Source organism: Phalacrocorax carbo, chromosome 3 (assembly GCF_963921805.1).
Source record: "Phalacrocorax carbo chromosome 3, bPhaCar2.1, whole genome shotgun sequence".
Classification (NCBI taxonomy): Eukaryota; Metazoa; Chordata; class Aves; order Suliformes; family Phalacrocoracidae; genus Phalacrocorax; species Phalacrocorax carbo.
The window spans coordinates 28124617-28146674 of NC_087515.1; the positions used below are offsets into that span (position 1 = coordinate 28124617).

General features: G+C 48.8%; 1 protein-coding gene across 1 annotated transcript; it reads right to left on the bottom strand.

The window, feature by feature from the left end:
* Positions 1-393: 393 nt before the first annotated feature.
* On the bottom strand, positions 394-4469 carry LOC135312398 (T-cell activation Rho GTPase-activating protein-like). Its single transcript, XM_064445482.1, has 12 exons — positions 4465-4469; positions 4298-4415; positions 3702-3813; positions 3306-3478; positions 2942-3103; positions 2748-2857; positions 2385-2580; positions 2120-2339; positions 1765-1820; positions 1123-1214; positions 866-1036; positions 394-478 (listed from the first exon to the last, which is right to left on the bottom strand). The coding sequence occupies exons 1-12, from the start codon at positions 4467-4469 to the stop codon at positions 454-456; spliced, it is 1440 nt and encodes a 479-aa protein (XP_064301552.1). The 3' UTR covers positions 394-453.
* Positions 4470-22058: the final 17589 nt, after the last annotated feature.

Here is a 22058-nt window from a genome sequence, read left to right on the forward strand (position 1 = left end):
CTGCAGGGGACAGCAAGCTGCAGGGGGCGGTGGTTGCCCAAGGACCTTTTGCCCTTCCTGGCCACAGTGCCCTGCCTACGTCTTGCCCTCGCTCTGCCCACATGACGCTCGCTGCTCCTAAGAGATACCCTCAACTCACCAGGACGTGGGGATGGGCAACCTGCTCGAGGTGAACCTGCTTGAGCAGATGTTGGAGCAGGTGACGTCCACGCGTCCCTTCCAGCCCCCACCCTCCTGCTGTGCTTTCACTCCTAAAGCACCTCAGCTCAGCCCTCATGCCCAGCGGAAAGCATGCTGGCACAAGGGACGATCCCAAACTCCTCCCCGAGGATCCATCAGAAAACAGCCTCTCCCCACTCCACAAGATCCCATGGCAGACACAGTCAGAAGAGAGGAAAGATCATTTTATTTTATTGGGGACACCATGTGCGGGGGCCCACGAGGCACAGCGGGTCAGCCACGGAAAACAAATCGGCACCTGCAATGACAAAGTCGGAAAGCTCTGAGAAACCCACCACGGCAGCAAGAGGTAGGGTTGTGTTCCCCTCTCTTTGGGGTACACCGTTTGCCAGGAATTCTTCCTAGCCCAGAAGAGAGAGCTAGCGCTGGCATCGCCTACGCGGTGGCTCTGCCGCCTTCTCCTTACCCTTAGGGGTGATGCCCTCAGAGACCCGTGCGTGTGCAGAGACGCACGCTGCCCCTGGGCCACGCAGCAGGGCTCCATCGGGAGCCCCTGGGGAGCTGCCATGGAGGCCTCTCCAAACCCTGCGCAGCACCGTCCCTCGCCGTCCCTTGCCAGCAAGTTGCGCTGACTTAGAGCAGTGCGGAGAGTTAGGAAAGATGGGCAGCAGGGCCTGCTACACACCTGGGCTTCCGGACCTGCTGCACCCTCCGGCGTCTTTTCACTGCTCCGTCCCCCGGAACTTTTCCTCTCTTGCTCCTCTTCTTTGCCGTGCAGCTTTCCCTCTCCTCTCCCCAGGCCTCTTTTCTCTTTCGCTTTCTTCTGTTTCCCTCGTCCCGGGGAGAGCCTGCAAACCTTTCCGTCCCAGAGTGCAATTTGTTAGGGAAAGCCATGACCCACTGCACTCAGTTCTCCTTTTTACCAAAGCACGCCCATTTTACCTTCTCTCTTCCAAAAGGCTCGCCCGTTCTCCTGGGTGCCCCAGGGAGCCCGCCATGCTCTCGAGGGTGGAGGGAGGCAAAGCTGGAGGTGCCTAGAACGGAAACGTTGGAGTTGGCAGGTGGCAAGAGACGACCTGGGGCGATAAGCGACCACTTGCCCAATTGCTACCATAGCTCTCCAGCGCAGCTCCCTCCTCTCCAGAGGAGATCAACCCCAAATAGACTTGATGAAGCACCGACCAAGTAGGACCTGAGCAAAACTCTTTGGCGCTTGCCATCTACTTCCCTCTGTCTTTTTGTAGCTATTTTGGGGCCACTGTGTTTGACTAAGCACACGCCTAGTGCATTTGAGAAACAACCTCGCCAGTCTCCCTTACAATCTGTCATCCCGTGTGGGTGGAGGAATACCACCGGCACACAGCAGCTCGACTGCCAGGCACAGGCACAGGCACTGGCATAGGTGCAGGCACAGGCACAGCAGCCACTTGGCCTCGTCACAGGCTCCCCTCCTACACCAGACACGCTGCCACAGAGTTTGAGGACCTGACACACCTCTCCCCTTTCAGCCTCCAGCACCGTATCCCCCCCAGCTTCTGTGAAGGCACCGAGCAGGGAGGGGGTGGCGTGCGGCAAGGCTTCTACCTGATGCTCGGCGGCTGCTGCGGCTGCGGGGACACTTGGCTCTTCCAAACACGCATCTGGAAAGAAAAAGCACGTGCAGCAAAGCGGCTTCTTGGAAGTAAGAGACACCCCAAGCAAAACCCACCCAAAGCCCTACACCGCTTCTCTTTTCGGCCCTCTGATGCCCTGCCTGCAGGCTTCAGCTCATCTTGCCGCGCAAAGGCCTCATGCCCCAAAGAGGCAGTGGCCAAACAGAGGCCACGGGACAAGCGGCGCTGAGAGGACAACGCTCCATGCCCAGCCCCGCCAGAAGTGGTGCTGAGGCTTCTGCCGTGCCAAGCCCCAGCCTCTGACAAGCCTCCGTCCCTCCTCTTACCTCTGGATCTCTCCGCGGGGGCTGGCGACTCCTTGGCTCGTGGACAGGAACGGTCACTCGTCTCCTCCCCAAAGAGTTCCCTGCAGTTCTCCACCAGAAACTCCACCAGCACCTTCACCTGCGCGCACCAAGCCCTTGCTCTCAAGCCAGCTGCCGGAAAGCGGACCAGCAGCATTTGCTCAAGGGAGGAGGCGTCCCGAGACCTTGGAGCAGCCAAGCTCTGACAGGCCGGGAAGGCTGCAGCCGGCTACTCAATACAGCGCACCTTCTCAGTGACCTCCAGCATGGCCTCGAGCGGGAGCAGCTCCTCGTTGGGCGGGCTCAGCAGGTTCGGCCCAACGCAGATAGCCAGGTTGCTGCAGCTCATCCTGCTGGTGGCTGCACTGCGGCCGATGTGCTGCAGGAGGGACAGCAGCTGCCTCAGGAGGAGGAGGTTGGCTGCAGGCAACTTGTCGGCCACCCTGAGCGAATAGGAACACAAGGTTAATGAAGCAGGCGTTGCCCACAGCCTTGCCCCAGCCTTGCCCAAGGCAGGGGGGATCCAGCGGCTGCGTTGCGCAGCTTTGCGGGGGCCCTCAGCCAGCGGTCAGGGCTCCCGCTCAACACGCAGGCTGCTGCCCACGCTTACGCTTTCAGCTCTGAGAGCTTCTCCTCCTTGCTGCTCTTCTGCATCGCTGCCACCCAGTCCTCGTAGAGGTCGTTGACGAGGAGCTTGGCGGGGATGCTTCGGAGGAAGTCCTGCCAGACCAAGGGCTCCACATGAGCCTTTCAACGCTCCAGGCCAGGCAGGAGCTCCTCCAGCTGTGGGTCAGAAGCACTCACCTTCAAGAGGACGGCCAGCAGCAGTGCCGGCTGGCTTGCCAGGTCGACGTCTGTGCCGCGGTCCAGGGCCTCCTGCAACTCCTGAAGCTCTTTCCTGCTGGCAGCTCTGCGGAATATCCCCTCCGTCAACGGCCCTTCCTGCTGCAGGACAGCCAGCAGCTCCTGCAGGAGAGGCAGGGGGAGAGTTGCTTGGCTGAGGAGCTGCCTTGCAAGAGCGGTGGCCAGAGCTCTGCCCCAGAGCTGGCTCCTTGCTGGGGGGGCAAAGAGCGTCACCCCCTGTCCCCGGAGCTGCTGGGGGCACCCACCCACTGCCTCTAGGGAGCACCTGGAGGGCTGGGGAATCCCCTCCAGCAGGCTGGCTTACCTGCATGGGTTGGGGCAGCGTGCCGTCGTCCCCGCAGAGGGCTGCCAGGGGCTGCCCAAAGAGCGCCCTGCTGCAGCCGGAGCCTGCCTGCCCTGGCGCCTGGGCAGCGGCCGGGCCCCACCGCAGAGCAAAGGGCCAGGGCAGCGCCCTCCTCCTCCTGGTGCTCCCTCCTGCTGCAAAGGGAAACAGAGCAAGAGCCCCTCAATGGGCAGGCTCCCGGAGACTGCCCTGCCCTGCCTGCAAGTGCGATGCTGAGCGGTGCGTTGCGGCAGGACAGGCAGGGAGCCGGCAGCTGGAACCGGGGCCCTGGCTCAGCGGCTCTGGCTCGGAGCCTCCTGAGAGCCAGCGTGCCACCGGGAGGGACAGCCCGGCCCAGCCCTCGGCCTGCCCTCCTACAAGCTGTGGGCAGCAGCAGAGCCCGCGTGTCCCCACAGAACCACGTCCAGCGGCCGCTGCCCAGCGGGTGTCCTTGCTCCTCCAGGACGCGTCCTCCCTTGGGCTGACCAGCCTGCATGGAGACACTCAAGAGACAGTGAGGACAGAGCAACCGGCTGCAGGAGGTTGCCTTTCCTTCCAAAACTCACCTGGTGAGCAGCAAAGTCCCTCTCCATTGCTAGACGGCACCACCAGCGGCCCTTGCTTGGGATCAGCCTGCAAGAACCGGGCTGCGCTCAGAGAGCAGGCCCGCAGCAGGAAGGGCCACCGGCGAGCTGCCAGCCGGCACCAGCAGCCTGAGCGTGGCGCATCTGGGGCCCTCTGCCTTGCCGGGCCGCCTGCCCCGCACAGCAGGTTTCCTCACAGCGCCGCCAGCGAGGACCATCCGGGGGCCCCTGGTGCCTCCCCAACCCTCTCCGCTCTCCGAGTGGCACCGCCGCACCCTCCCTCCCTCTCTCCCTGCCTCCCTGCCTGCCTCCCGCACAAGCTCAGCACGCTCGCCGCACATCCCTGGCACCCGGCACAGCCAGAGCTGGCTGAAAGGCAGCCATTCTCACCTTTGCCTGGCGCTCCATCAGCCTCTCCAGGCTCCTGGTGCTGAATGGCCTCCACTGGGCAAGAGAGAAGAAGAAGAAGAAGCGGGAGAAGGTGAGCAGCGATGCCTCTGCTGCTCGCCTGGAAGAGCAGAGTTCGGGGACTGAGCCCAGACCAGAGAGACACTCACGGCATGGCGGCGGCTCAGCTCCCTCTCAAGGAGTTTGACGGAGGGCACTCGGGTCACTCGGACTCTCTTGGCTCCTTCTGGTGTCCTGTGCCCAGGGGAGGGACAGGGAGGGAGCTGCGTGAGCTCCAAGCCGCCTCTTCTCTCTTGTCAGGCAGCTCTGCCCGAGAGCTGCCCACAGCCGCGGGGGCACCTCTGCCCAGCTGGGGAGCTGTGTTCCCCCATCCGGCTGTGCCTGGAGCATCCCCCCTGGCTTACCCCAGCAGTGTGCCCAGCCACAGCTCCTTCAGCTCCTGGGAGCTGCAGAAAGAGAGGAGGAAGAGTGTCAGGCCCTGCTGCCTGCCAGCCCCTGGGCAGAGGCGGGCGCCTGCACAGCCCTGCCCTGTGGGGAAGGACACAGGGGCGGGAGGAAGCCCCGTGGGGCAGGACAGAGGCACTGCCCAAGCCCTGGCACCCTCTGTCCTGCCAGAGCGGCTGCTTTTGCCCTTCTTCCCTTTTGGGGAGCAAAAGGTCACCAGGGGATGCAGGACATGGAAGTGCCCCCATCCCTCCCTGCCGCCGTGCTGCCTGCTCCGTGCCTAGGCTCTGCACGGAGGCCGGAGGCCAGAGGCCATTCACCGCATGACGTGGGCACGCTTGGGAACCTCTCCTGCCCGGCCATGGCACGTGGCACCACGCCTCACCCAAAATCGGCAATGCAGGAGCCGGTGGGCCAGATGAACACGAGGGAGGTCCTGCCCTCATCGCTGCCTTCTGCCTCTTCTTCTTCCTCCCCCCACGCCTGCTTCGTGCCACTCAGCACCCACAGCTGGTCCAGGGCCAGGCGGAGCTGTGGGCGCAGGGTGGTGCCATGCCTGCAGAGAGGAGAGGCGGGCACTCAGCTGGAGGTGGCCTCCTTGGGGTCCTCCTGGGCAGAGCCCTCTCCCCCACCTGCCCTTGCCACGGACATTGGTGCACCCAGCAGCAAGGGCCCGGGGCCTGGGGCTGGTGACAGGCCGTCCCTGCCCTGGTCCCAGGGCCAGGCGTGGGGGAAAGGCAACGGGGCTCTAGGGGTCTTACTGCAACTTGGCGACCACCACATCCTCCTGGAGGAGGAGAAGGCGCCTCTCGCTCCTCTTGCGGCCCCGGGTCAGCCGCACGTCCGTGCTCAGCACCGCCTCGGCATCGCTGAGAGCCTCCCTGCGGAGCGGAGAGCGGCAGGCGTGAGGACGGCTGCTGCTGCGGGGCCCGCCTGTACTCACGTGTCCCCGAGCCACAGGGAGAGCCCACCTGGAGCCGCAGCAGCAGTTGGCCTGGCCCATCCCGCCCGGGACAGGAGGGCCCTCGCCGTGTGCCAAGGACGCGGCCCAGCCGGCAACAGCAACGATGGGAAGCGGGGTGCCTGTGCTGCTGCAGGTGCCCGTGCCAGGGCAGTGCTGCTCGGCCAGACCCTGCTTCCTCCCAGCGCTGCTCCAGGCCAGCACAGCTCCCTCCTGCTGTCTCTGGTGGCTGCTGGCTCCAACTGACGCCAACAGTCCGACCCCAACGGAAGCTGGAGTGGGGGGGAGGGGCCGCGGGGGGGGCCCTGGACTGGGTGTTCTCTCCACTATGGCCATGTCTCTCTTGCACTGGGGAGCCCAGAGCAGGGCAGAGCAGAGGGGAAGGACCACCTCCCTCCACCTGCCGGCAGTGCCCCTTGCCTCGGGCTTGACCGCTGGTTCCTGGCCTACAGGTCCACTTGGTGCCACTGGTCACCGGCCACTGCGCCCGGCCGCTCAGCCAGGTTTCCATCCACTGCACCGCTCATCAGCCCACGCGCTGGTTGCTGTCTTCCCGTCCTCAGCACATCTCCCTTTTGCAGCGGCCTCACAAGCCCACCTGCCTGCTCCCTCAGCACTTGAGGCTGCAGCCCAGCAGGGCCCAGCAGGGACTTGTGCACCTCCGCTTTGCTTAAGAGTTCGCTCATCTCCTCCTCTTGCTCCGCATCCCGCCAAAGCCCCTTGCGCTAAGGGTACCTCTTCTTCGGCCCAGCCTTTCCTCCGTGTCTCCAGGGCCTGGCATGTCTGAAGGCTGGTCTTGCGAGGACCCAGGAGGATTGGCAGAACCTAGGCCGGCCTCCTGTGCTGCCACGGCCTACTGAAGGCCAGGAGAGTTTGGAGATGGAGCCCAAGAAGTCCCAAAGTGGGGCCGTACGACGAGCCTCGTCTCTACCTTTCTTCATAGTAGCCTGTATGGGCCTCTGTTTTGCACCTGCACTGAAAACAGCCTTGATAGCCCAGGGGTGTGTTGGTTATTGCTGAGCAGGGCTGGCACAGCGCCAAGGGCTTTTCTGCTCCTCAGGCGGCCCAAGGTGATGGGAGGGGTCACAGCAGGGACATCTGACCCCAACCGACCAAAGGCGTATCCCTCACCATACGACGCCGTCGTGCTCAGCAAGAAGCCGGGGCGGGGCGTGGTTTGGTGTGGGCTGCCCTTGGTCGGGGCCTTGCTGGGCATCGGTCGGTTGGTGGTGAGCAATTGCTTTCTTTTGCATCACTTGGTTTTCTTGGCCTTTATTGTCCCCTCTCTTTCTTGTTTGTTCTTTGTCTTTTTTTTTTTTTTTAATCGTCATAACACTGAACCTGAAGCTGAACCTACAAGCTTTCTCCCTTTCACCCCTCCGATTCTCTCCCTGCATCCCACTGCGGAGGGGCCAGCCAGTTTGCGAGCAGCTGCGTGGTGTTGAGCCAGGGTTGAACCACAACAGCCTGTGAGCAAAATAGTTACCTACTAGGAAGGTGAGAGTGCTCATCTTTCCTCCTCCGTCACCGTGCGGGCGTCCCCGGGATCACACCGGGATGCACAAAAGCCTCCGCAGGCCGGCTGCTGTTGCAGCTGCTTCAAAAGCTTTTTGGGTGAGCTGACGCATTCCTACCACCCAGCGTGGAAGCGAATCTCTCCCATTGCCGGGAATTCGGGGGCGTCTGAGGAAACTGCCCGACAGTCGGTGCGCAAGGAGGATGGCTGCAGGGGACAGCAAGCTGCAGGGGGCGGTGGTTGCCCGAGGACCTTTTGCCCTTCCTGGCCACAGTGCCCTGCCTACGTCTTGCCCTCGCTCTGCCCACATGATGCTCGCTGCTCCTAAGAGATACCCTCAACTCACCAGGACGTGGGGATGGGCAACCTGCAACCTCTTCTTTGCCGTGCAGCTTTCCCTCTCCTCTCCCCAAGTACCTTTTCTCTTTTGCTTTCTTCTGTTTCCCTCGTCCCGGGGAGAGCCTGCAAACCTTTCCGTCCCAGAGTGCAGTTTGTTAGGGAAAGCCATGACCCACTGCACTCAGTTCTCCTTTTTACCAAAGCATGCCCAATTTACCTTTCCTCTTCTTTCTCTTTTTGTTGTTTTTCTTGACTTCTTACTGACTGTATTTTAACTGTATTTAAAAGAACTTTTTGAAGACAGATTAAGTTTAGGTAGTCTGTTAGCGAGGAATACACAAAAGTTCAAACCAAGACATATTGCTCCACTGGTTCCGTATACGGCCACCACCATTTAACAGTCTTCTAATTTTCATATCCTTGCCCATTTTTAAGAGAAATAACACATAAGATTAAATGATCCTTCTAGTACACTTTTTTTTTTCTCTAGTTTTGTTTTTCCAACAGAGATAATCACAGAGCAGAAGCTTTCAGAAGTAGCTGCTGGTTTGGTAGTATTTTCAGAAGAGTGCCTAAAAGGAGAGACAGTCTTGGAAAAAATATTAGACAATTTTGTTTTCATATCATATGTAGGGAAAAACAATGAAGCTGTGTAAATCAGTATTTACTTGCTTGCTTTTTAATAGAAATGAATGAATGAACAGAAATTAATTTATAGACATATCAAGTTTTACCTGGTCTTGTAACAGACAATGCTGATCTGTCAGAAAGCCTTGAAACTATGATAAAACATCAAATGATCTTTGCTTTTACTGTGGCAGCTCCCCTCTTTTATAGTCCATCCTGTACCTTTTCAAGTCAATATTTTTCTGTCTTGTGTATCAGAGTTTTCAAAAAATTGTTTAGTCTCTTAAACAACATCATGTTGTTGCCATTCTCTAACTGGGATGCAGGCAGGGATAACTGCACCAGAGTCAGTTATAATGGGGAAAATTGTTTTTTACTAACATACTGCAGCCACACAAGTATTGTCTTGGGGATTACTCTGATGAACAAAACAATCAACTGAGCATTTGGAGGAAAGAAGAGGAGTCATAAATGTAGCCCACAGGAATTGCAGATAAGAGGAGTTGTACTGGAAGTACATATGATGACTGCAGTGTGCATTTTCCTAGTATTAACAGCACCATTTGTCCTGGAGAGCTGTTAGTTGCATCTGAGGACATAACAGGAATTTGGATTTTAGAGAAAAAAAACATAAATTCTGATAGCTCCACATGCTGTCACCTAAACTGAACAGGAGGGCATTGATTCCCAGCAGCAGAATGAAATAAACCTCTGCTAAAAGACAGTGACATGATCCAAATGGAAAACGGTAACATCCCAACTTGTAGCCATCTGCATAGGCTATGGAAAGTAGCTCATAGATTAGAGAGAGGATGAACTTGGAGAAAAACAGTAGGCCCTGTGAAATTACTACACAGAGAACTTTAGCTAGACTTGGAATTACTCTGTAAATCACTGCTTTAATAAACTTTATTCTGTTTATCAAGTTTGGTCTCCTCTCAGGTTTCAGCCTCACATGAAGTACCCCAAATTCAACGTTTAAATGCAATTAAAGTTATGACACAAATACACCACAGCAATGCCAACAAATTTTATGGGAAGGCGTATGGTTCCCTGTTTTAGGACTCTGATGTTTTCTTGGTCTGCACTGTGTTTATAAAGTCATTTTGCTATCTTTTAAAAATTAATTTCATATTTTATTTATGTGACAGTAGACAGCAAAAAAAGTCTGTTACTGAAGCTTATAAAAGACCTAGATTTCACTGGAGAGGCTGATGATGTGATCATTTACTGATTTCACTTGGGCTGCATGCATGTAACTAAAAGCAGAATTTGACAATCTGTCCCTTGCAGTGAGAATGTGCAGACATACCAAATGTCATAAATGTTCCCAGCTGGAACTGAGACCTACACTTTTCTCATAGGGACAACACATAGATTGGGAAGTTTGTCCTTAGTTCAGAGCTGGGTGGCCTAATTCCTTCTGTTTTAGGTTTTAGACCAAAATGAATGTGTACATCTGGGTCGTAAGTGCTGAGAAATTTTGGCTTATAGTGGAAAAGATTACAACAAGCCCAGTGTTAGTGGTATAGGAGGAGCTGACAGCCTCGTGTACTCCCACTGAATGATTGCTGGACCTTTCCTAAGAAAAAAGACTGTCAGCAGGCAGTCTTGGCAGCAAAGAAGAGAAGATGAGTAGATGACTGCAAGCCTGAGACATACTGGAAATGGGCAAAGTTGATGGCCATCTGGGATGTGAAACTTTGCTCAGTTTGTGTAATTCTGCAAATCTGATATTTCTTACAGCTCTACTGCTTTATTCAACTCTTCAGAATTCAAGTAGATGAAGGATGAAGAGACTCAAATGAATGTTTCTGGTACAGACTACCTCTGCATGAGGGAACACTGCTTCCACATCCTCTTATCAGTGGTATCATCAGTTCATGGTCTTAACGGTCATGTGAAGGGTTTCCAGAGAAAATGCAAAGTGTCTTTTCCTCAACAGTACATTCAGGTTACTAATTAGGGGAAATTGCAAAACTTCTGTGTTGCCAGAGCTGCTACTTTCCCCCTGGCCAGCGAGTTCCCTTTGCCCACCCAGTACTGTGGGTGACCTTCCAGACTCCCTTTGGAGGAAGCAGCAGCAATGCAGTTTCAGCTAAGAGGTGAAGGGAATGGGAAGTGTGACAAGGAAGAGTGGCAAGAAGAAAGATTACAAGCATTGGTAGTTCATGTTTGGTGAAAACTGGTTTGCCATAAGCTCAGGTTTATGAATACTTAGAGAGTAAGATTGTTCACTCCAAGCGCTATGGATGGTTCAGGATCATGAACTGGCTTATTCTGCCAAAACAAGGAATTACAAGTCTCTTTTGAAAGGCATAAACTGTTCGAAAAAATCAGTGACTCTCACACTACAGAGGGAGGCATTAGGTCTGCTCCTGACACCCACCAGGAAAACAGCTTGGGTATTATGCTATACCTCTTCCTCAGTCACCTTTAACTAAGAAGGCTTTCATCTAACTTTAATTTCATGGATCGCAGAGAGCACATGTCTTCACATTGGATTTGAAAACTTGAGCATTTCAGGGTCTAGAAAGTAATCTTGTCCCTGAAGATCATAATATCTGGGTATAAGCCAGTCCGGGGTGGCAATGAAGTAACAGCTGCAGACTGTGCCACTTGATGGTTTCTGCCACCTCTCGGTTTGTGCTCAGACTTCACCTGAAGAGGACAGAGCTCTTTGCACAGCAAAGAGAGAGGCTGTACTATCTTTCCCCCTACTCTGAGGACATTAGGCAAGAATAATATATGGCCTCTCACAACTCTTTGGTGTGATTCCACATTATCCCCTATTGAGTCAGATTGCACAGTTAGGCCCCTGTCTCTGAATGGCAGAGATAACCAACGAAAACACAAATTGTTGTGGAAGTTGCTTGATAAGATTTTGTTTACCCACTAGGAGCAGTTTCTCAGAACCATTAAATTAAATTAAGTAACACATGAACTTTTCCGCCTATATCTAAGCTCTAGCACTAGTCAGTCATCAACTCTGACAGCAGTAAATCCAACATAAACAGAAAATACCATTAACTTTAAGTAATTTACATAATAATTACATTACCCAGATGAGTATTTCTTCCAAAAGGAGGTCACAAATGCATTTCTGACTCTTTATTGTTTGCAGTAAATTGGGAAGCTCTGTCTGCACGCAATAATATTGGAAGAGATTTGCAAAGCATTATTAAAAAGACACTAGTGTCAAAAGACTGTTCCATAAAAACACATGCACTAAAACCTTCAGCCTTAATTGAATCATGCTTGTGTTTTGGCATTGCTGGAAACCTGGCTCAGTCATAGCTCTGGTGATTCATTAGTGCTAATTAATGCTTTTTCCAGGCTAGTAACAAACTAAAAAGAGGCTGTTTTTCTCTACTGATCATTCTACAGTTACAGTAATGGTTTGATTTATGTATCAGCCACTTAATGCTGTGTTTCATTCATTTCTAAACAAGTTTCAAAGGGACTGAGGGTGCTTATGTGAAAGTTTAAGACAAGCAAGCAAACAAAAGTGTTTCCTATGAGTACTGCTAAGCAACAATGCCGGGTTTCCTGAGGCTTCCCATCCAACCTGCTCTGCCTCTTCTTCCCCAAGACACAAACAGTGCCATTATCCTCCCAGCAGGACTTTCACGCTCCCTTCCCTGTCCCCAAAAGGCTTGGCCAGGCTAGCAGCCACACATGCCATGGTGGGGTCAAGGATATCAGCCATGGATGGCCAGCTGGCTGCAGGCTCCCAGCAGGGACCTGGTGCCCTTAGTGGGGCCACCAAATTCACTCACTTGTCCCAGCTCTTCTGCCGATTTTCCCAAAAACCCTTCAGCTTCATACAGGCAGTTCAACCCGAGGGCACAACTGTATCTTCAGACCTATACTGCGGAGCTGAACTTCAATATTATTCTGCTCTCAGATCTACAGGATAGATTTTGACTCCAATATTTTGCTCTCTCTACAGGCACAAAACTGTGTGTGCCAGCAATAGCATAAAAAGTGTAAGTGCTGCAAAAATATGTTACCATTTCCTCTCATTCTGTTGCCCAGTTTAGAAATTTGGCTGGAGGCATTCACTGCAGTTTGGAATTTTCTTATAATATCGTTTTTCTGTAACTGTTTTCTTTTACATTTTTGAAACATTTTTAGTGCTCAGGAAACATCTTAGAAGGGGAGCCTGGAAACAGAAGCACTTTACTTATCCATAGATCAAGAACAGGGTGAGCAGTGCCCTTTGCTGCCAATGAGCTTCAATCCTTGGATGAAGTGATCTCGGTGGCTGAGAAAATATTTTGAGCTTCATGCACATTCAGTTCTTGGCCACTTTTGGCTGAGCAGTGACAATTCAAGTGTTGTGGATCTCTTTCCATTAAGTACAAGGCTGACATCACCAATGCATTTCCCATATGACAGCAAAGAGTTTCCAGATGGAAACAAGTTTCCAAATGCTGTTGACTGGCCATGAACTATAGTAGTGACACAGAGGTCTCTGCACATCTGAGTCAGAGAAAATTGCTATTGTAAAGTAATAAAGATAACAATAACAATAATTTATAATAATAATAACAACCACATTAAAATACCTGGCTCAGCATGTATGCAAGGGGGAAGGAGGAAAGTCACATTAGTTTTATAGATTCTGCTCACAATTCAACAGGTATAGGATCAGACAGATTCCCTTTGAAAGAAACAGTAAACCACTGTGGCCTTATAAGAAAGGCAGGGTACATTTAAACTTAGAAACCCACTTGTGTTCTCTATACTTTAGATATGTTAATGACAAAAATACCAGCTCCTTATACATTATATGCATATGTGGACTAATAATAGAATATTACTCTTTCAAACCCCAAATTAGTATCATTTGCAACTATAAAGCATTTGAATTAGATATAGCTTAAAATCTAACTGGGGAGAACAAACAGGAGGAATTAGAGATCTGTGTGTAGTCACCAGGCTGCAGCCTCACTGGGGTCACAGAGATATGGTTGGATAGCTCACACAACTAGAGTGCTGCACTAAACCGATACAGGCTCTTCAGGAAGGACAGGCAGGATAGAGAGGAGGAGATGTCACCCTGAATGTGACAGAACAGCAGGAAAGCATGGAGCCCTGCCTAGGGAGGGATGACAAGTCAGCTGAGCATTTATGGGCCAGGATTAGAGGGCAGACCAATGTGGGCAACATTATGGTGGGTATCTGCTAAAGACTGCCTGACCTGGAAGAAGTAGATGTGGCCTTCTTCATACAACTGGAAGAAGCCTCATGTTTGCAGGTCCAGGCCCTCATGGGGACTTCAAGCACCCTGATATCTGTTGGAGGGACACCACAGCAGGGAACAAGCAATCCAGGATGTTTCTGGAGTACACTGATGACACTTCTGGACACAGGTGATCAAGGAGCAGATGAGGGGAAGCGCTCTGCTGGACCTCAGACTCACAAATAGACAAATTTGCCAGGGATGTGAAGGTCAGGGGCAACCTTGGCTGCAGTGACCTTGAGATGGTGGAACTAAGGATCCTAAGAGGACACAAAAAACCCCCAAATCAGGACCACAGCCCTGGACTTCAGGAGAGCAGACTTCGGCTTGTTCAAAGGCCTGCTTGGAACAACCCTATGTGATACAGCACTGGAGAAAAGAGTGGTCCAGGAGAACTCATTGATATTCAGGGATGACCCCCTCCAAATTCAAGGCCAGTGCATTGCAATCCGGAAGAAATCAAGGAGCTCCTGACAAAATGCAAACATAAAAAGGAAGTGTACAAGACATGGAAACAGAGGTAGGTGGCCCTGCAGTAATATAGAGAGGATCGGAGGATGGAAGAGGATCAAGTTAGGAACATTTAAGCAAGCTGAACATCCATGGTATCTGGGGGGATCCACCCATGACTGATGAGGGAGCTGATCAACATCACTGCGAAGGTACTCTCAATAATCCTTGAAAGATCATGGTGCATGGCGGAGGTTACTGAGGACTGGGAGAAAGCAGAAGTCCCTTCTGTCTTCACAAAGGGCAAGAAGGAAGATCTGGGGAACTACAGTTGGTCAACCTCACCCCGATCCTCAAGAAGGTGATGGAGCTAATCCTCCTGGAAACCATTTCCAAACATACGAAGGACAAGCACGGATATATGAACGGGGAATCATACACAGTCGTTGGTGGGCAAGTGGAGAGCAGCTGATGTTGCCTGTCTTCACTTTGGCAAGACTTTCAACACCGTGTTCATGATAAACAAACTCATAAGGTACAGACTAGATAAATGGACAGTAAGGTGGGCTGAAAACTGGCTGAACTGTTAGGCTCAAAGGGCTGTAATCAGCAGCTACAAATTCAGCTGAAGGCTTGTCAATGGTTGTGTGCCCACAGGTTGATATTGGGTCCAACACCCTTTAACATCTTCAGTAATGACCTGGCTACCAGGACAGAGTGTATTCCTAGTAATTTTGCTGACAAAGCAAAACTGGGATTAAAATTGGGATACACCTGATGGTTGTGCTGCCATTCAGGGGGCATTCAAATCGACAACAGAAATCCTATGAACATCAACAAAGGGAAAGGGGAAGTCCTGCACCTGGGGAGGAATAACCCCAAAGGTACCTTCACCCATTCTTTGGTTTTGTGATTTGTGTTATTTGATTCTGGTCAGAATAAAAAACACCTGCTCACAGCATCGTTACAGGGAACAAAAAATCTTCCAGTGATTACTACTTTAGGACACTTCATGTTTTAATAACTTGAGCATTACCATATGGATCTTTTTTTTTTACAAGTTGACACATTTTAAAACAAGACAATAGACTAATTTTTCATTGTGAGTGCACTTCAATCTTACCATTTTACCAGCTGTCATTATGCACTCACCTGAGAGAAACTATTTGAACTAGATTTAGGACTACCCTACTAGTCTATCTATCTGAGCTGGTTTTTGAAATAAAGATGAATTAGAGGGTCCTCTATCTGGGGAAGTGTCACATTTTGGAAGCAACATAAATCTACATCCCAAAGACTGAGATCATGAAACAGTCCCTGACACTTTCTCAACAGTATTACTGTTAAACCCGCTGAGCATGAAAAATGCAGTTTCCAATAATTATGCTTTTGCTTCTATAGAAGTCCTTCTTTGATTTCAGCTGGTTGTAATTTTTCTGATTCTTCAATTACCCTTAGAGTTTATAAGCTGTAATTCCATATAAATCAATGCATTTGCACTGTTGCAAAACTGATTTGAGGGCAGAGACTGATGCAGAACTCTCCTAAATTGTGCTTTCCTGTGCAGTGTTAAACAGCTGCCACACCTCGCTATAGAAGCTTTCTGTTGGGTATATGGGGCATTCATACATTGAACTATAACCAAGTTCTGAAGACAAATATGCATATTCAGACATGTGGTCACTGAAGTTATTCCAGATTTATACTACTGAAACTTAGATCAAAACCATTAACTTCTACACAGTAACTTTTACATGTTTGCTCAAGGATTTCAAGGACCTTTGAAAAATGTCCAGCTGCAGTACAGCTACTAGGAACTACATTTGTATGGTATTGCTCTTTCAAGCTTTAACTAAATGCAGCAAAAAAGGGAGAATGCAATGCAGCCCACTTGCTTTGTGAGAGCTGTTTAGCATGTCTACTGTAAATATGTCACTAGCACCACAATAGTGTTCAGAGGGGATGTACAAGAACTATAACTTGCATATAAGGACATTGCAGGGTTAAGAGGGAACATATTAACTGTACTAACATTAGGGAACTGATAGCTCAGTATGTAAATTTTCATGTCAACTTCAAGGTTGGTCTAAATGCTCAAACTTTGTAATGGTGTTTTTATTTGCAAAATAGCATGCAGGACTACAAAACTGAGCATAAACTAGATTATTGTTCATAGTCATAAATCTAAAGCTGATTTTCACAACAACAAAAAAATTACTGCATATATTTAGACAATGCATGACCTGGCTGAATCAACTTGGCATTCTCAAGAGCAACAAAATAAAACCAGATGACAGACTCTTGTTTTCAGACTCTACAGATGCATCTCACAGCATGTGAAGAAGAATAATTGCAGTGGGTATGAGGGAACTCATCTCATTACCCATGGGCTTTGGGTGACATTTGCCTAAGTCTTTACACGCCACAGAGATCCTTCAGGTAAGTCCTGAATGGGGGGTTCAGCACAGACATGAGTTTCATTAAGAATCCACAGCAGAACAGATTGTCTAATTAGGAAATAAAATGCCCTCACACAGGCAAAATCTCCTGAGGGCATACATATAGTACAGCTAATTTTCTGAGCTCTTCTGGAATTGCTACAACATGAATTCCTCAGAGAAACTTTTGCAACAAAGGTTTTCATGTGGTCTTCCCACCATGTACAATGGGGAGATCCATGGAAAAACCTAATCCCAGCTCTGTGTGCCTCTTATTCTTCTGCCCTTTTCTTTGCATACAAATAGGCAACAAAGCCTATTACTGCTCTCTGTGACAGAAGCATCTAAGGTTGGATATGGGAAAACGAAACACTGTTAGTTAGGAAGCAGAACTGGAGTGGCTGTTGTTTTCCTGCACTTTCCACTAGCTTTGTGTACAGATGTGGAATGTAAAGTGGCTGTTCCCAACCCCAGAGCCTGCTCTGGCCACGTCCCTATCTACCAGAGAGATCTTGTTACACACTAGAGTTGTTGTGGACTTTTGGGAAGGTGACTGGAGAGCGCCCCACTCACATTGCCAGGAGGATCATGTTGTTGCTCCTCTGCTTTGCATCCAGGGTGATGTTTTTGTTAATCAAAGTTCACACTTAATTAATGCTCCCCTGCCATAACTATCACTAAACTGACATTTAGCCCAACCATGAACAAGATGTTGGCTGCAGTTCTCCTATCATTAGAGTGTATTTCCTTACTATCCCATGTCAATATGGTGTATATGACTAGACAACTAAGACAGAAGCAGAATTTTCATATTTCACTTCAACACATTGTATGCTGGGAGTTGACATTTTGGCACAACGCAACACAGGCTGCAGCTCAGCAAAAGTATAATTTGCTTTGCAAGAATCTTGTGTACAAATTGTTAATTGAAAATCCTTGCTCTGCGGTTGGTCGGACTGGATGAAATGTTAATGTATGTTTCTGACACTGCCTAAGAGAAAGAGGGCAAGGAAGCTAGTTTTTATGTTTTTCCTAGACTGAGATCTGAGGCTTGAAACAAGATGATACTCCAGTTATTTGGTAGGCAGGGAGACAGATTCAGAAAAAATAAGTATCCCACATGTTAAAATAATAACCTGCTTTTTATAAAATCAAAGCTGAAACAGAACATTCTGAGGTCCCAAAGTACTTGTTTTTATTGTTTTTATTTCTTTTTTTTCTTTTTTTTTCCTCTTTAGCACCAGAGCAGTAGCACAGGTTGAGGCTGAGGAAGGTGATCTTGTGTTACTCCCAACACATCAGACTGGGTGTGCGAGAATGCTTGGACCCCCCAGGGCTTAGTTTTGTAGAGGGCTGACTCTTACCCAGTAACTTTGCCAGGTTTTCTCCTGGGCTTTGTGCTGTTCTTACACAACCATCACTGCTCTTCCTTCAAAATAATTACTTCTGTTTCATACCACAGGCTGTGAGAGAGGAACTGGCCTCTCATTTCAGGTGCGGTTGTACCAGGGTGTATATGGCTCATGGGTGTCAGATAATCTAGGTCAGCATCAGCTGCACATGTGAGCTCTCAAGTGGTTTTTCCAATTAAAGCCATGTTGCTACCTCCCAGCATTTTTTCCTTTACAAATCGATAGCTGAAAAATGCACATGAGTCCAGATGACAGAAGTTACTGAGGAATGAGGCGTATTTGAAACATCATAAAAGGAAAAAAAAAAAAAAAAAAAGAAGTGGATGTTACATTTAAAGCTCTGCTTTCTGCTATGGTTGATGCTTATTTATATAGTGATTCCCCAGATAAACTGCAAGGCGACTGACCTAATCTTCTAAAGTGTGGCCATCTGTGTGTGGCTCATATAATTGGACATCTCACATACATATAGCACTAATGGCACTGTGTCACTATATATTTATTCACCCGTCTTATGAGGTATGCCTCTCACTTTAAATTTGAATTTACTCTCACCCTCATAAACCAGATGGTATCTTATTAGGAGTAGGAGTTGTGGGGTCACAGAATTTTTGGCAATAGAAGCTTAGGCTGTGAGCCCAGCCTGCTCTGGAGATCAAAGGAGGAACATCGTCTGAACATCTTCAGAGCCTGGTGAACAGAACTCCTTTTCTTTGCACAAAAGAACCTCAAATGAGGTCAGATTCTCACTGCTGCAACTGACAGGTCCATTTGCATTACAGAGCTAGGAGAAAGACGTGAACTCAAAATGAGGAACTGGTCTTGTCTTACACAACTGCTGGTAGACCTTGCTTTGATAATAATAGTGGGTTTACTCTCGGCTTTATACTGAAAGCTTGGTACATACTAGAAAGCTTGGTACATACTACTTCATGGATTAGAGCTCTGTCAGCTTTCTGAAGGAAGTATGCCAAGGGAGTCCTATGCATGCAACCTCCCAAATTCAGAGCTCTACATATAACATTGCAAAGTCAGGGCCTTCATTTGTTTGCACCCTATACCAGGTGCTTAAAGAGGCATTAAAAAAGCTGAAATTGCCCCAGCAATTCACTAAAGCAGAATTTCCATGGAGCAGAGTGTTTCCACATCCAGATCCTCCCACCACTGCCATTGGTCCCATATTCAAGTTATGCTTGTGGTGGAGGGCAGTGAGCAACAGTGATGGGATAGCAAAGTGAGCAGTGCTCCATTAATCCTCCAGCTAGTACAGTCACAGGCAGTGACTGTACATTCATCTTACCCAAGTTGGCCACCTATATTTTAGGCATACAGTCTACATTAGTCATTCCCCCTCTGGTATACATGGCCCAGTTAATTCCATCCTAAGACTGATTTGTGAGGGTGCCTACCTCTCTCCACTGTCTCCAGAAAGAGTTTAAGTGAACATTGCTGAAGTTAGATGAGACAGACCCAACTCTTAAGGATCATGATTCACTGACATGATTCAGAGCAGCCCCTCAGAGATTTCAGGGAGAAGAGTTACTAGAACCTGACACATGCACATTTCTCACAGTTAACTCCTGATGCACTCGACTGAACCAGCACAGTGACACTGCGTGAATGTGACCCTGCTTATCCTACAGCATCCAGCGTTCAGAATGCCTTCCCACTCACCCACCAGCCAAGAGCGAGAGATTATACTCACACAAACTCTGTGACTTCACTTACTGAAGATACTATCCAGCCTCTGATGCTTAACCTCAAAGAAGGCATGATAAATAAAATCAAATAAACCCCATCTGTGATGAATTACAGCTGCAACACTAACTGATGCTCTGCTCAAACACTAGTCTTCTTGTCATCACTGTGAGGTATTAAAAAACTCAACACAAAGGGTTACAAATGAAATCTCTGCAGTGCTTTAAAACCTTTCATTCAGTCTCTAAAGCTCTGTAGGTTTTCCCATATGTTCCATGAATAATATTTTAAAATATATTTTATTGGCAGCTCTTGATAAATCCTCCTAAAGGATTATTAATTAGTTACAAGATCAATTGCTCCATTCTTTTTGCATTTTATTAACATAAAATTTATTAATTCATGCAGTATTTATTTCTTTTTTCTGAGTCAAATTAACATGCAACTTTTGCTAAGGCAGTATCAGAAAATCAACCAGCTTCCCCTCCTCCCTCCCTCTCTCTCTCCTTCCCCACCTACATGTCAGTCCCAATTCATTTTAATTTCTCTCATTGGGAAATTAAGGATGTTGCTGAGCAGTTTAGAGGTGATTCTTTGAGGGATTTCCAAGTAGCAAAAACACCTTTAGAACCAAAGCACCCTCCCCTGGGCTTTAGAATTCAGGTGAGACATTTAACGAAGCACTACTTCTTGGGGGAATTTTTTGATCTCTACATTTCAATCAGTTCTTCTCTGTGTTATCTGTGTGCTCTGAAAAATGTCAGCAGATCTCTGAATTGCATTGCATGTGGAAAGTCTGCAAGCTTTCAAAAACAGCTGTAGTGAAAGCACAGGAGAATTTAGTCTGATCTCTACCAGAAACTACAATGATTTAGGGATCTTCTATATTCTTAACACTGCAAGTCAGAAAAATTAGTGATCAGATTTAGTTTTGACTTCTGGTAGCTTTGACTGATCAGTCTAGTTCATACATGAGAGGAAGGTCTTGTGGACTCTGGCTTTGTGATGGGAGCTTAGCCTACACAAGTGGGCTGGTAAATCAGACTACTAGGACTCTCTCCAGCAGAGATATTTCTCAGGTTAGTTCCGAGGTCTCTGAAAAGTTTAGAACAGCATTTAGGTCACTAAATTTAAATAAAAAAGAAAAATTCCCAGAAATAATACTTTATTTGGGGACCATCAGAACAGGATCCTAGAAAACGGATAGTCTTTTGTCTTAATAGTCCTATTGCATAATTCGTAGAGGGTAATTTGAAACAGACCTGTAATAAGATGGGTGTACCTCTTTACCGCTGTCCACAAAGGTTCCCTTCCCATCCCCTAGTTACTTGTCCCCACTCCTACATCCCAGGGGAAAACCTTTGCCTGCAATGTTTCTGTGGCCCTTCTTCAGCTGAGGAAAGAGAAATTTTTGGTGAACAGGCAGAAATATATTTTTTTTAACTATTATGTTAATCTCTTACTGACTTGACTATCACAGAATGACAGAATCACAGAATGATAGGGGTTGGAAGGGACCTTTGGAGATCATCTTGTCCAACCCCCCTTGAGCAGGCCTATGTAGGACACCTGACAAGCCTAATTTTGTCTTGAGTGTATGCAACGTTGCCATCTACTGCCCAGGACCAGAGCCCTGTGATGGACCCTTCCCAGGGAAGACCAGCTCACCTTCTGGAAGGCACTTGGGTGGTGTAAGAACAACAGACTGTTCATTACAGCTTCCTGGCTTATCCTCACCCTCAGGAAGGAGCCACGGGTTTGCTGTAATACTAAATTAATTACAGCTGCCTCTCCAGAAGTCTGTATGTCCCATTTGGACAACTACTTCAAGGTCCGTATATTTATCTGTATGTCATTCGAAGCATGTGAACAACCCAGGTCCTCTAAGCAGGGTGGGAAAACAACCACGTTTCTGCTTCTTCTTTTCTTGCTGACTTGGAGTGGAACACCCTCAGGGGAAAGCCAGAGAGGACAGAATTCAGAACAAATAACAGCACTACTAAAAAGTGTATTTTCCTGACCACAATGACAGATATTGAGCTCAGGAGCTAGTAGGCAGATAAATGATGGAAGCTTTGTTACTTGGGCCTGAAAATGAGAGCACACACATGATTGTCACTGAGGACGGTAGTCAGGTTTTGAAGATGTGCAGAATATGGAAAACCAAAAGAGGAGCAGACGCTCTGTAGTGAGAATAATTTTCATGAACAGAGATCCAGTGGGGAACAAGCCAGAATAACTTGACTTAATGATTTTACAGTCTCGTAAGACACTGTTAGCATTCCTTTGGCAAATGAGGATTGATTTGCTTGTGTATGATAGATTACAAAACATGGAGCTAAAAATTGGTACTATGCCATGTAACTACTGCTCAAGTCCCCTTCTAAAAGTCGCTTGGTACTTCATTTAAAATCAATGTAAGCGGTCACTGGAAAACATTAGTTAGATAGCTTCCATCAAAAAAGAAAGTACCTGTTTATAGTTATGAATTCATGCAAACAGACAGTGTAGCATAAATAAATATTGCCATTCTGTACTTAACATCACAATGGAAGTGAAATAAGGCAAAACCCAATGCATAAAATCTTTATTGGATCTCAGGAGGAAGAG

Coding starts and splice junctions, on each gene's coding strand:
- LOC135312398 (XM_064445482.1), bottom strand. Junction 1,821..2,119: donor CCCCGCGGAGAGATCCAGAG/GTAAGAGGAGGG, acceptor TTTTCTTTCCAG/ATGCGTGTTTGGAAGAGCCA. Junction 479..865: donor CAGCAGGTCCGGAAGCCCAG/GTGTGTAGCAGG, acceptor TTGTCATTGCAG/GTGCCGATTTGTTTTCCGTG.